This window comes from Letharia lupina (assembly GCF_014066315.1).
Source record: "Letharia lupina isolate WasteWater1 chromosome Unknown contig_8, whole genome shotgun sequence".
In the NCBI taxonomy this organism is placed as follows: Eukaryota; Fungi; Ascomycota; class Lecanoromycetes; order Lecanorales; family Parmeliaceae; genus Letharia; species Letharia lupina.
The window spans coordinates 430,101-443,073 of record NW_023502977.1 but is presented as its reverse complement, the minus strand read 5'-3'; the positions used below and the strand labels follow the sequence as shown (position 1 = coordinate 443,073).

The following is a 12,973-nucleotide window of genomic DNA, read 5'->3' as shown; positions in this document are numbered from 1 at the left end:
ATTTTAGCGTAAAGGATATTAATAAAATAATATGACTTAATTAGTCGAGAGGTCTCGAATCGAATTAAGCTATAGGCGTTAAACTTTAATCTAGTATTAAATTAATTTAATATAAGTCTCTTCGTAATAAGCTATCTAGTTAATATCGATTATATCTAGCGATAATAATAGTAAGATTCGCGTATAATCTAATATAGTCTCGAAATATATTAAAAGTTATATTAATAAGAAAAGTCGTCTTAATAGATCTAAAATAAGACTATTATAAAGTAATATAGCTCTAAGAAATCGAATTACAAACGCGAAAAAAAGATAAAGCTATTATAAATATCGAACGGTTTTAATTTATTTAAAGACGCGATATTTAAGATATTACCGAGCTTAGTAAGCTACTTTCGAGTATTTTTTATAAAAATCATTAATTATATCTTAACAATTTTCGAATTCGCCATCATCCGAGTTATATCACTTAAGGTTCTTATCGAAATCCTTTTATTTCACTTAATACTTAAGATGATCGTTAATGAATTTGAAGGCGATAATCTCCTTTATTATTTATTCGATTCGGCCCTCGATAGTAACGTACTTCGATAAAGAATTAATCTATTTAGATAAGAGGTTTATCGATATAAGACTTAAGAGATTAAGGTGAAAGATATTATAGATCTTTATACTTATTAAAAGCTTTAAGCGATATAAGGTTCTTATAAGACCTATTACTTTAAATAGACTATACCTCTTATTATTTAGTTTTTAAGATAGTTAATTCGAGGTAATATTCTTATTATTAAGAAAGATTATATCGTCTACTTTAAAAGTAATCTTCTAATATTACTTATTAGCCTAAGTTACTATAATCTTTTAAGCGCGATTTATATTACTTTAAATATAATTAAGAACTTACTATATATATTTAATAATATCCTTCGCTTAAATAGCGTTGAGACGCTTATAAGTAGTATTATAGTTAATAATATCTAAGCTAAAACTCATTCGAGAGTAAAAGCTCTTATTTATAAAGAATAATAAAATACCCGTAGCTACGAAAGTAATATCGTTATTAGCGAATTCGATAATAGATAACTATCTAGATTAATCGTCTTATATATAGTTATAATATATTCGAAGATAACGTTTTATATTCTAATTAGCCCGTTTAGTCTATCTATTAATTTCGAAGTAAAAGACTATTAATAACTTAGCCTTAATCCCTAATCGTTTATAAAAGATTTTTTATATTATCGATATAAATTAAGGGCCTCTATTTAAAACTATTAACGTCGATAAATTATATAAGCGAAAGACCTTCTTAAGTAATATATTAACCATCTTTTCGGCCGTAGTTTCTTTATCTATATTAGAATATATAACGTAATAGCGTTTCTTAATAAATCGATTTATCGCTATTTAGATAGTATTATATTTATTAGATATAAATAAACTTATTACGAAGTCTATCGAGATATTCTATTATCGCTTTTAAGAAATTAATAATAATTATAATAGACTATATTTTTAATTATAAGAGATTTTAAATTTATAGTAGACGTAGTAATTTCGAATATAAATAGAAACTATAGCTTTTATATCTTATTAATAATATTCTCACTTAAGTAGCTTATAGATATAAACTATATTAGAATATTTATATAAGAGCTAATCGTATACTTCGCGAATAACATCGATATATAGATCTTCTAATATCTATAAGCAATCTCTATAATAGAGTATTTTGTTTTTTATAAAGCACTTATTAAGCGTAACTTTACGAAGTTTATTCTTATCTTTTATAATTACCTTACGAATCTCATTATATAACTTATTAATCTTATTTTCTTAAACTATTCTATAAAAGATAAAGTCGTTAATAATATATATCTCGATATTATTATTATTAAGTTTTAAATAATTAAATATAAGTATTATCTAATACTACTACTTTAAGCGTTCGTTCTTAAAACTATTTAACTTAGAATCGACTATATATATAAATATATCGATCTTAATATTCTAAGATTCTAGGCGATAGATAATTTTAATATTAAATTTAAATAATATATTTAAATAGCGGGCCTAGCGACGACTTAGATCTCTTTCTTTAATAAAGTATATTAGATCTTTATAATTCGTAAAGATCTTAATAGAAATATTAGTATATTCTAGCTTAAGACGCTAGTATTTTAGATAGTAAATAATAATTAATAACTTCTTATTATAGATCTAATAATTACACTTAGCTAAGATAAGATTCTTATTATAAAAAATTATCGAGTATAAGACTTCGTCATTATTATATTAAAATAGAATATTACTATTAACGTAATTAGAGAAGTTCGTTTTAAGTATAATATTTTTTAATCTATCGAAATAGCGTAGAATTAAAGCTCTTATAACAACTATCTTTAACAAATAAAAGACTTTCTAATAGATCGATAATTAATTAAATATCGCCTTCTTAACTATAAATTTCACTATTAATTTTATAATTTTCGAGAAGTCTCTTATAAATTAATAATAGAAGTTATAAAAGTTAATAAAGGTCTATATCTTTTTTAAATTAATAGAAATAGATTATTTAATAATAGCTTAAATTTTAATAGAGTTTATTCGAAGACTATTAATCGAAATAAAAAGGCCTAAAAACTTCGTCTTTTAAATATAAAATTTATATTTAAGAATATCTATCTATAATTCGATCTTTTATAACTTCTAAAAAATCTTTTAGATATATGTAATATATTTCTTTCTTAATTGACTATAAATAAGAATATCGTTAAAATAAATTTAATAGAAGTCGTTTAGATACTTAAATAGAATATTATTTATATACTATTAATAGATAATCAAGCTATTAATTAGATCGAAGAAGAGTATTTAATATTTATATACGTCGAGAGAGATAATAAATATAATAAAATTCTTACTATTAAGATATATATGTAATTTATTAAATATAACTATAATATCTAATCGAGTAAGATATTTATAGTCTTAAATTCTCGCGAGAATCTCGTCTATTAATGAAATTAGATATTAATTTCTCTTAATAATAATATTTAGTCTTTAATAGTTTATATAAAAATCTAAATCTCTATTTAATTTCTCGGTAAATAAAATAGAGGATATAAACGAAGTATAATTAGATATTATAAAGCCCTTTTTTAGATACTTATTTAAATACTTCTTAATTTATTTTAACTTATATTCGAATATAGAATAGACTTAACTCTTCGATAGATCGACGATATTAATCTTAATAAACTTTAATTTATAATTATAAAGGCGATATAGTAATAGTTTATCTATCTTCGTTTTATCGAAAATATTTAAATAGTTATAATACTCGATAAGAAGTTTTCTTTTAATATCTTTAGAGCTAACGACTTCGATAGCGCTAATTTAAATAGAATAATTCGATCTATAGCACCTCTTATACTTCTTTTCTAAATTATAAAGATATAGCTTATTAATTAATATATGAGAATTATATAATTTCTTCGAAGAAGGTAACTTCTTTAATAGCGAGTTATAGATCTCGTTTATAATAAGAGTAAATAGTTAATTTCCCTTATTACGCGCTAATTAGTAATATAATATAATATTAATTTCGACGATATTAATAGATTATAGATCTATATCTTATTTTTATCTTATATTCTAGAGAGTAAATATAAACCTCTTTTTATTAATTAATTCGCTAGAGACGTTCGAGTTAATAGTAAAGTTTAAGTTATTATTATATATGAGTTAAGGAGATAATTTTTTCTTTAAGATAGTATATAGAATAAGGGGTTTTAATTTCGGATTTAATAAGATAGCGAGATTCTTCGCTATCGAGGTCTTATTATTATTATAATTATAGCGATCTAATATAAAAAGAATCTTATCTTTTATTATATCGAGAAGCACTCTATACTTATTTATTTATAATTTTTCTAGAATTATATTATATATAAGAGAGGCGATAAGTATAGAATATATTTTCTCTTAATAATTATTTACTATTATTATCGAAAGTAAATAATAGATAATAGACTTCTTCGCGATTCGGTTATTATAATTCTTTAGCGGTTTAGATTTTAATAGTGAGATCGATTCTAATAGTAATTCTTTATAAACTCTATAAACTAGAAACTTATTAATAACTATATATATTCTAGTATATCTACTATCGATAAGAATATCTTAGAGTAAGTATTTTCATTCTTATAACGATAATATTACTTATATTCTAAAAGGACGATATATTAAAGAATTATTAAGAGTATTTAATAGATATATATTATAAATTTCCCTTATTATAACTTTAATAGAGATTATTTATTTCTCGAATTCTTAGAGACTTCATAAGCGTCGACTAATAGATTTATCTTATATTCGTTATCGATAATAAGTTCGTAGATTTTTATCTTTTATAAGGCCTTCTTATTAGCGTTAGTCTATCTTTATATTAAATAATCGCGTCTTATATAGTCTATCTTTCTATAATTAAAATATATTAAATTTCTTAAATCTATATTAATTATCGCTTTCGATATACTCTAAAAGATATTCGAAATATAAGTACTCGATATAATAGCGAAAGACGTACGATCCTCGATTATAGCGGTAATTATCTTTCTTATTTAAGTTATAATAATTTTAAAAGTCGTTTTATTAATAATCTAAGTTAGATATAGTTTATAGTCTACGCGCTATAAATTATTATTATTTATAAGATATTTCTTAATATCTCTTAAGAGTATAGACTTATAATTAGAAAGAGCTATAAAAATAAAGTAAAGTCGAATATATATTTATAGCTTAATATCTAAATTATCTCTTAAATAAATTTCGTTATAATTAAATATAAAATTAAATCTAACGAGTTTTACGTAGAATCTATTAAAGGATTAAATTATCTATTAAAGAAAATCGTAATTACATCTTATCTTTTTATAATAATTTATCTCTTTATAGATTTTAATTAGTTAATCTATAACCTCGCTAACTAATATATAGAAGTTTATAATATCTCTACGTCTCCTATTTAGAGTATAAAAGATTGCTTCTCTATTTATATATAATAGAAGGTAGGTAATTTAAGATTACTGGCCGGAAAGGTATGGTATATCCCATGGAATATTCCATATCAAGTGATATCATATCGTACCCGGATATGGTATGAGTAGGGTCGGATACCATTCCATTTTTCTGGTATGGGTTCGGGATCTTGGCGGGATATCCCACGGTATGGTATATCTGTGGGATTATATCATGGTATGGTATATGTATGGGATATCCCGGTTGGGATTTCTATATTTAGAAGTATAAGTAGCTATTCTAGTCATCATTCTGGCCAACCATGGCTACTACTACCATGGCTACCACTCCCATGACTGCCACTACCATGGCTGCCACTACCATGACTGCCACTACCATGGCTGCCACTACCATGACTGCCACTACCATGGCTACCTACCATGGCTGCCACTACCATGGCTACCTATTATGGCTACCCCCTACCATGGCTACCCCTACCATGGCTACCTATCTAACCCTAAGCCATGGTAGTGGCAGCTATGGTAGTGGTAGCCATGGTAGTAGTAGCCATGGTAGTGGTAGCCATAGTAGTAGTAGCCATGGTTGGCCAGAATGATGACCAGAATAGCTACTTATACTTCTAAATATAGAAATCCCAACCGGGATATCCCATACATATCCCATACCATGGTATGATCCCACAGATATACCATACCGTGGGATATCCCGCCAAGATCCCGAACCCATACCAGGTATGGGATCATATAAATCTCAATAACCCATACCATGCCAGAGTATGGTATGGCAGGTCAATATCCCATACCATACCATACCTTTCCGGCCAGTATTCGAGACGTCTCGGTAGGGTAGTGATTCTTATTATTCAATAACTTCTCCTTTATTTTAACTGACTAATTCTCTTATACGAGGTCCTTGTCGTTAATAAAGAAGAGAGGATTCGATAGTTTAGTAAACTTCTCTTTTCTATAGATAAGATATGAAACTTAGATAGGCTTTATTAGAATTAACACTTATATCTTAGAAGTAATTTATAAATCTCTAAATATAATCAACTATATTGCTATTAGCTATTATTAAAGCTCTCTATTCTATTCTTATAGCTTCTCGATCTTAGTGCTAACTTGCTTTAAGCGTTATTGAGTCTTATCTTATTAATTTACTATCTTATTCTTCTTAGTCTTAAGATCGATATATTACTTAGCTATATTTCGAAATTAATCTCGTTAATAGCGAAGGTTACGAAGTATAATAAGAAATTAATTAAGTTTTTTATCGACTTAATAGCGTAGTTAATTAATATTAACGATCTACTAAGAATTCGTAATAGTCTCGATATTCTCTACTATATTATTAGATAGTAAGAATTATTAATAATTAAATATCTAAGTAAGAAGGTTATTAACTCGATTTATCTTACTTAATTATATATTCGAAATTTATAATAATTTTGAAATAAAAAGAAGAGAGTTACGTTATTTCTTTCGAGTCTTTAATATTATAGATATTAAGTAAAGAAGAGAATAGAAAAATTTCTCTCAACACCTTTTGTGAGGCTTCACTGCAAATTCGAAAAATGGTATTGTGTGAATTTTTTTTTTTTTTTTTTTTTTTTTTTTTCTGATTTGTAGATTGTTTAGGCTATTATGAAAACTATAGATAGTCTAAATATCGTTCTTTTAAATGCTTTCACTTCGCTTAGAAAGTTAGTTATATGATTATTAAATTAGATAACGATTTCTTTAAATTTACTAGTTATATAAATAAACTAATTTAGTAATTACTTTATTTCTCTAACTAATTATAAGACCGTTACGCTATCTCGATAGATACTCTTTATAATATATTATCTATATAATAAGTTTACTTAGAAATATAATAACTTAATTTAATATCTTATTAAAGTCTCTATTAATAGATTTCTTAAATTTATCTACTAATTTAAATATAGTAAGTAAGATAATCTAGTTATAGTATTAGAACTAGTATAGATATAATATTAATATAAATATATTAAATAAGATAACTAGATATCGAATAATTATATAGATAAGAGATATTAGATAATAGTAGATATCTCTACTAAGATACGCTAGGCCCTAATAGGTCATAGGGCTAAATAATATATTAAGAAAGATATAGAATACGCTCGTAATAGATAGAGCGAGATTTTAAATATCTAATATTATCTCGCTTCGAATTAGAATTTAAACGAGATAAGATAAGATTAGAGTAAGACTTTTCCATCGATATAATAAGAGTATCTCGTTCTCTCGCTAAGTTTATTAATTAGATTAGTCTAAGACTATTACCCTTATAACGAATTAGCTTAGAGCTATTATCCTTATAACGAGCTTTAAATATAAAGTAATTACTCTTATAACGAGCTTTAAATATTATCTATTATATCTTTCTAAGTATCTTTCTAAGTATCTATATCTTATACTCTATTTTACTCTACTCTTAATATATAATATTAAAATTTAAAAAGATTATTTAGAGATACTTAGAGATACTTAGAATTTACTAAAATAGTCGAAATATATCTTAAAATCTTATCTTCGAATTAAAGCGAGATTAGAGTTTTAAGATAACTTAAAATCTTAATTCGAAATCTCACCTTAATCTCGACTCTCTTTAAAATTCTATTAAGATTTCTTATCTCGTTATATAGCGTAATTATCGCGAATAAATAAATAAATCTTCGTAATTATTAAAATCTCACTCTTTCGCGCCTTTCTTATTAAAAAATAATTACATATTATTTAATTTTAGAATAATTTTTTTTCTTCTATTAAATTTTTAAGATTTTTTTTTAAATTATAGAACGAAATCTAAGCTTTTAGTTAAAGAAAGAATTATTAAGTTTAGTCTTATAGATATTTAAAGATAGTGAATCTAAATATCGTTTATTAAAAGTTCGCTTATTAAATTTACTCGATAGTCTTAATTAAAAAAAAAAATTATGAATTTAATTTATAAATCTTTACTCGTTTAATATAATATAATATTAAATATATTATTATATTATATCTATTTACTAAATAGAAAATAAGAAAATAGCGTAAAAGTATATAGATTAAATATTAAGATAAAATACTAAATCTTTTATTACTTTAAATCTTTTCTAAAATATTCTTAATTTTAAATACTAGTTAAAAATATTAATATCTATAAAAGAATAAGATAGAGTTAATTTAAAAAGTCTTAGATTTATATATAAATTTAATTATAAATTTAAAGTTATTACGTACTTTAATTAAATCGACTAAATTAGCTCGCTAACTCTTTTACGCTTTCTTATTAAAAATATATATATATATATTATTAAAATTTAAAATAACTTCTTTATTTTCTATTAAATTTATAAGATTTTTTTCTAAATTATAAAACGAAATTCGAGCTTTTAGATTAAAAAAGAATTTCTAAATTTAATTTTATAAGTATTAAAGCGAAAGAAATTTAAAAATTATTTACTAAAGTTCGCTCGACAGCTAAATAGCTCTAATGAAAAAAAAATAGATATACGTTATTAATATATAGAATAACTTTTTTCTTTTTTATTAAATTTTTAATTTTTTTTAAATTATAGAATAAAATTCGAGCTTTTAAATAAGAAAAGAATTTTTAAATTTAGTTTTATAATTATTAAATCGTAAGAAATTTAAATATCGCTTATTAAAGTTCGCTCGATAGCTTTAATTAAAATATATATATATATTATTTAATTTTAGAATAACTTTTTTTTTCTAAATTCTTAAACGAAATCTAAGCTTTTACTTTTTAGATAAAAAAAGAATTTCTAAATTTAATCTTATAATTATTAAAGCGTAAGAAATTTAAATATTACTTATTAAGAACTTGTTTACTCTATTAAATATATCTTTTTATATAAGCTTAGATAGTTAAATAATAATAATTTTAATAAATTTCGAAACTATTTTATTTCGTTCTCGATTTAAATCTATAAATCTCTATTACGTTTTCGATATAGCGTGAGAAATCTTACTAGCGTAACTTAATATATCGCTTTCTTTTCTTTCTTCGAGAACGTTTATAGCTTTAGCTTAATAATTCAATTAATTACAATTAGAATTAAGAAACATCTTTCCCTTCTTCGTAAAACTCCTTTTTAGAAGTATATATATGCTTCTTACACAGTATCTCTAATAATATCTCTCGCTAAAAAATCGTAAAATCGTAAAATCGTAAAATTAATAAAAATTCTATAAGTAATAAAAATAATAATAGAAGAAAATTATAAAAATAGATTATATTAGATATTAAAATTAACTTCTTATTAATTAAATTAAATTAAATTTAAATTTAATTAGCTCTCTATAAACTTATTATTAATATAAGTTTTTTTCTTCTATTAAAATCTTTTAATTTCTTTTTTAAAATAAGGAAAATATAACTTACGCTTTTAAATAATTTAAAAACTATAAGATTCGATCTTATAGTTTTAAGTAAATCTTAAATTAAAGTATTTTTACTCTTCGAGAGTTAAATTTAATATCGAAATTAGATTTAAAAATTAATTACTTTTTATAAATTTAATTTATAAGCTTAAATTTATTAGTATATATAATAGAATAAGATAGAGTTAAGTTTAAAAATCTTAAATTTATATATATAGTTAATTATAAATTTAGATTCGCTACGCTCTTTAATTAAATCGACTAAATTAATCTAATAACTCTCTTACGCCTTTCTTATTAAAAGTTTATATATAGAAATTTTATACTTTAAAGTATTTAGCTTACGATATATATAGTTACTTTATAATATCTTAAATTATAAAACTCGCTTTATACTTTTTAACGTTATAAAAATTATAAAGTTTAATCTACTATTTATAGAGCGAAGTAGTATTTAAATATAGTTATATATAACTTATTTAAGATTAAATAATTCTTTTATTTATTTATAAGTAAAGACCTATGAATTAAATTTATAAAGTTAAATTTTTCTAAGTTAAATCGAATTTTAGCTCTAGCTCTAAGTTAAATCGAACTCTAATCGCTTACTATACGTTTTTAATCTACTTTTATTACTATAAAATTAATTTAATCTATATAATATATAAATATATATATATAAAGAGAGGCGCGCTAAGACTTAATTAGAAAGATATATCGAGTATAGAGAATTAATCTATAATAATTATTTATAAAAAATAGAGAAAGATTATATTCTTATAATAAGAAGTATTAAAATATCGAAAAGAAATAAAGATAATATATTAATTAGTAATGTAAATTTCATATTATCTTCTATCGTAGTAAAATCTTTTAAATAATAAAATAGCTATTAGAGTAAGATATCGAACGATTTTAATTTATTTAAATATATATTATTTAATATTTCTTTTATAGAGATCTAATTAGCTATAATTATCGTAGTAAATTCTTCTCTTATAATATTATTACAAGTAAAGATCTATGAATTAAATTTATAAAGTTGAATTTTTCTAAGTTAGATCGAATTTTAGCTCTAGTTCTAAGTTAAATCGAACTCTAATCGCTTACTATACGTTTTTAACCTACTTTCACTATTATAAAATTAATTTAATCTATATGATATACAGATATATATATACGGAGAGAGGCGCGCTAAGGCCTAATTAGGAAGGTATATCGAGTGTGGAGGATTAATCCGTAATAATTGCCTATAAAAAATAGAGAAAGGCCATGTCCTTATGGCAAGAAGTATCGAAATACCGGAAAGAAATGGAGACAACGTGCCAATTAGTGGTGTGAATCCCACAATATCTCCTGCCGCAGTGAAATCTTTCGAATAATGAAATAGCTGTAGACATCGGACGGTTTCAATTCGTCCAAATATGCATCGTTCGATATTCCTCCTGCAGAGGCCCAAGTTATTGCAGTGATATACCATATTAATGCAGTGGGGATGACAGGCCAAGTTGCAGTGGTGTTCTCCGCTTGCTGAGTGATGATTTGATGTGGAACCGTGGAGAGCATATGACGTGGGATCTTGGAGAGCTGAGCCGTGTTCTTGACGATGGTGGCCTTGTTGCCGCTTGGTTTCTCCGCAGTATTCTCCATAGTGTTCTCCGCAGTATTCTCCATAGTGTTCTCCGCAGTGTTCTCCGCATTTGCCTGTTGTAGTTCCTCCTCTTACTCCTTAATGCAGTGGGGATGACAGGCTAAGTTGCAGTGGTGTTCTCCGCTTGCTGAGTGATGATTTGATGTGGAACCGTGGAGAGCATATGACGTGGGATCTTTTGGTGCTGGGGGCCTTGTTGCCGCTTGGTTTCTCCGCAGTGTTCTCCGCATTTGCCTGTTGTAGTTCCTCCTCTTGCTCCTCCTCTTATAGAGTATCAGACTGAGTGGCTAGCTGAGTGGCTGACTGAGTGGATGACTGAGTGGATTGCTGAGCTGATAGGGTAGGTAGTGTTGACTGAGCGGCTGGTCGAGTACCGCTGGCTTGGGAGGAGTATATAGGGGAGGACGATGGCTGTGAATCCGTTCGGGCTCTTTTTGAGGGCCTTTCAACGCGTTTATGAGTAGTAGTAGGTAGCTGTTGGGCTCGCTTATGGCCTCGATTGCCAGCAGTAGCGGATTCGTCGAGGGGTGGCCTGAGGGCGTTAGTAAGGGGTTTAAAAGACGGGCGGAAGGGATACGTAGCAACATTTGGGCGAGGGGTATCGAGGATGAATGTGTTCATATTGGTAAATTGGTAGAATGGTGGAAGAAGAATAGTTCCACAAATAGGTGGAAGGATTATTATCCGATCCCGGACGCGTCTGGTGTGATTATCATATTTGAATGTTAATTTAATCCACCAATAGTAGGCTAAACTTCATCATTTTTACATCGTTAGAAAGCGTATACTAAACTCTATAATTTAAGAAATTATAAAGTAATAGTATTCTTAGAGAGCTGGTTATTTCAGAGTGTAAAGCTTCTATATATAGATTTTTATAGATTTTTAATAATTATAAACGCTAATTTATTTATCCGCGATATCTAATTAAAAAGCGTAGATCTAACGAATTTATAATTGACTATATATATAAATTCAAGGTTTTCTAATTTAGCTCTACCTTATTCTTTTATATATATTAATAATAATATATTATATTAATATAATAGAGATAATAAGTAAAGATCTATAAATTAAATTTATAGAGTTAAATTTTTCTAAGTTAAATCGAATTTTAATTTTAATTCTAAGTTAAATCGAACTCTAATCGCTTACTATACGTTTTTAATTTATATATAAATATATATATACGAAGAGAGACGCGCTAAGATCTAATTAGAAAGATATATTAAGTATAAAGAATTAATTATTCTTATAATAAGAAGTATCGAAATATCGAAAAGAAATAAAGATAATATATTAATTAGTAATATAAATCTCATATTATCTTCTATCGTAGTAAAATCTTTCGAATAATAAAATAGCTATTAGAGTAAGATATCGAACGATTTTAATTTATTTAAATATATATCGTTCGATATTTCTTCTATAGAGACTTAATTAACTATAATCGTCGTAGTAGATTCTTCTCTTATAACGTTATTATAGTAATACGAGTAAAGGCCTATAAATTAAATTCATAATCATTTTTTTAATCAGGGCTATCGAGTAAATAGGTGAGCGATCTTTGATAAGCGAACTTTGGTGAGCGGGCTGTCCGGCTGTCGAGCGAACTTTGGTGAGCGATATTTGAATTCCTTGCGCTTTAATAATTATAAGACTAAATTTGAAAATTCTTTTTTTCTTTGAAAGCCCACATTTCGTTCTATAATTAAAAAAAAAAATCTTAAAATTTTAATAGAAAACAAAAAAGGTATTCTATGTGTCAATAATGTACACCTATTTTTTTGATAAGGGAGGCGCGGGAGGGCGAGATTTTGATGGTTGCGGACGCTAATTTATTTACCCGCGATGACTCAGC

At 25.3% G+C, this 12,973-nt stretch overlaps 1 protein-coding gene across 1 annotated transcript; it reads right to left on the bottom strand.

The window, feature by feature from the left end:
* Nucleotides 1-10,662: 10,662 nt before the first annotated feature.
* HO133_010008 (uncharacterized protein) lies at nt 10,663-11,135 on the bottom strand (the record flags this gene model as incomplete). Its single annotated transcript, XM_037300864.1, has 2 exons — nt 10,663-10,711; nt 10,810-11,135. 2 exons carry the CDS (start codon nt 11,133-11,135, stop codon nt 10,663-10,665), a joined length of 375 nt encoding a protein of 124 aa, XP_037153681.1.
* Between the last annotated feature and the right edge of the window lie 1,838 nt (nt 11,136-12,973).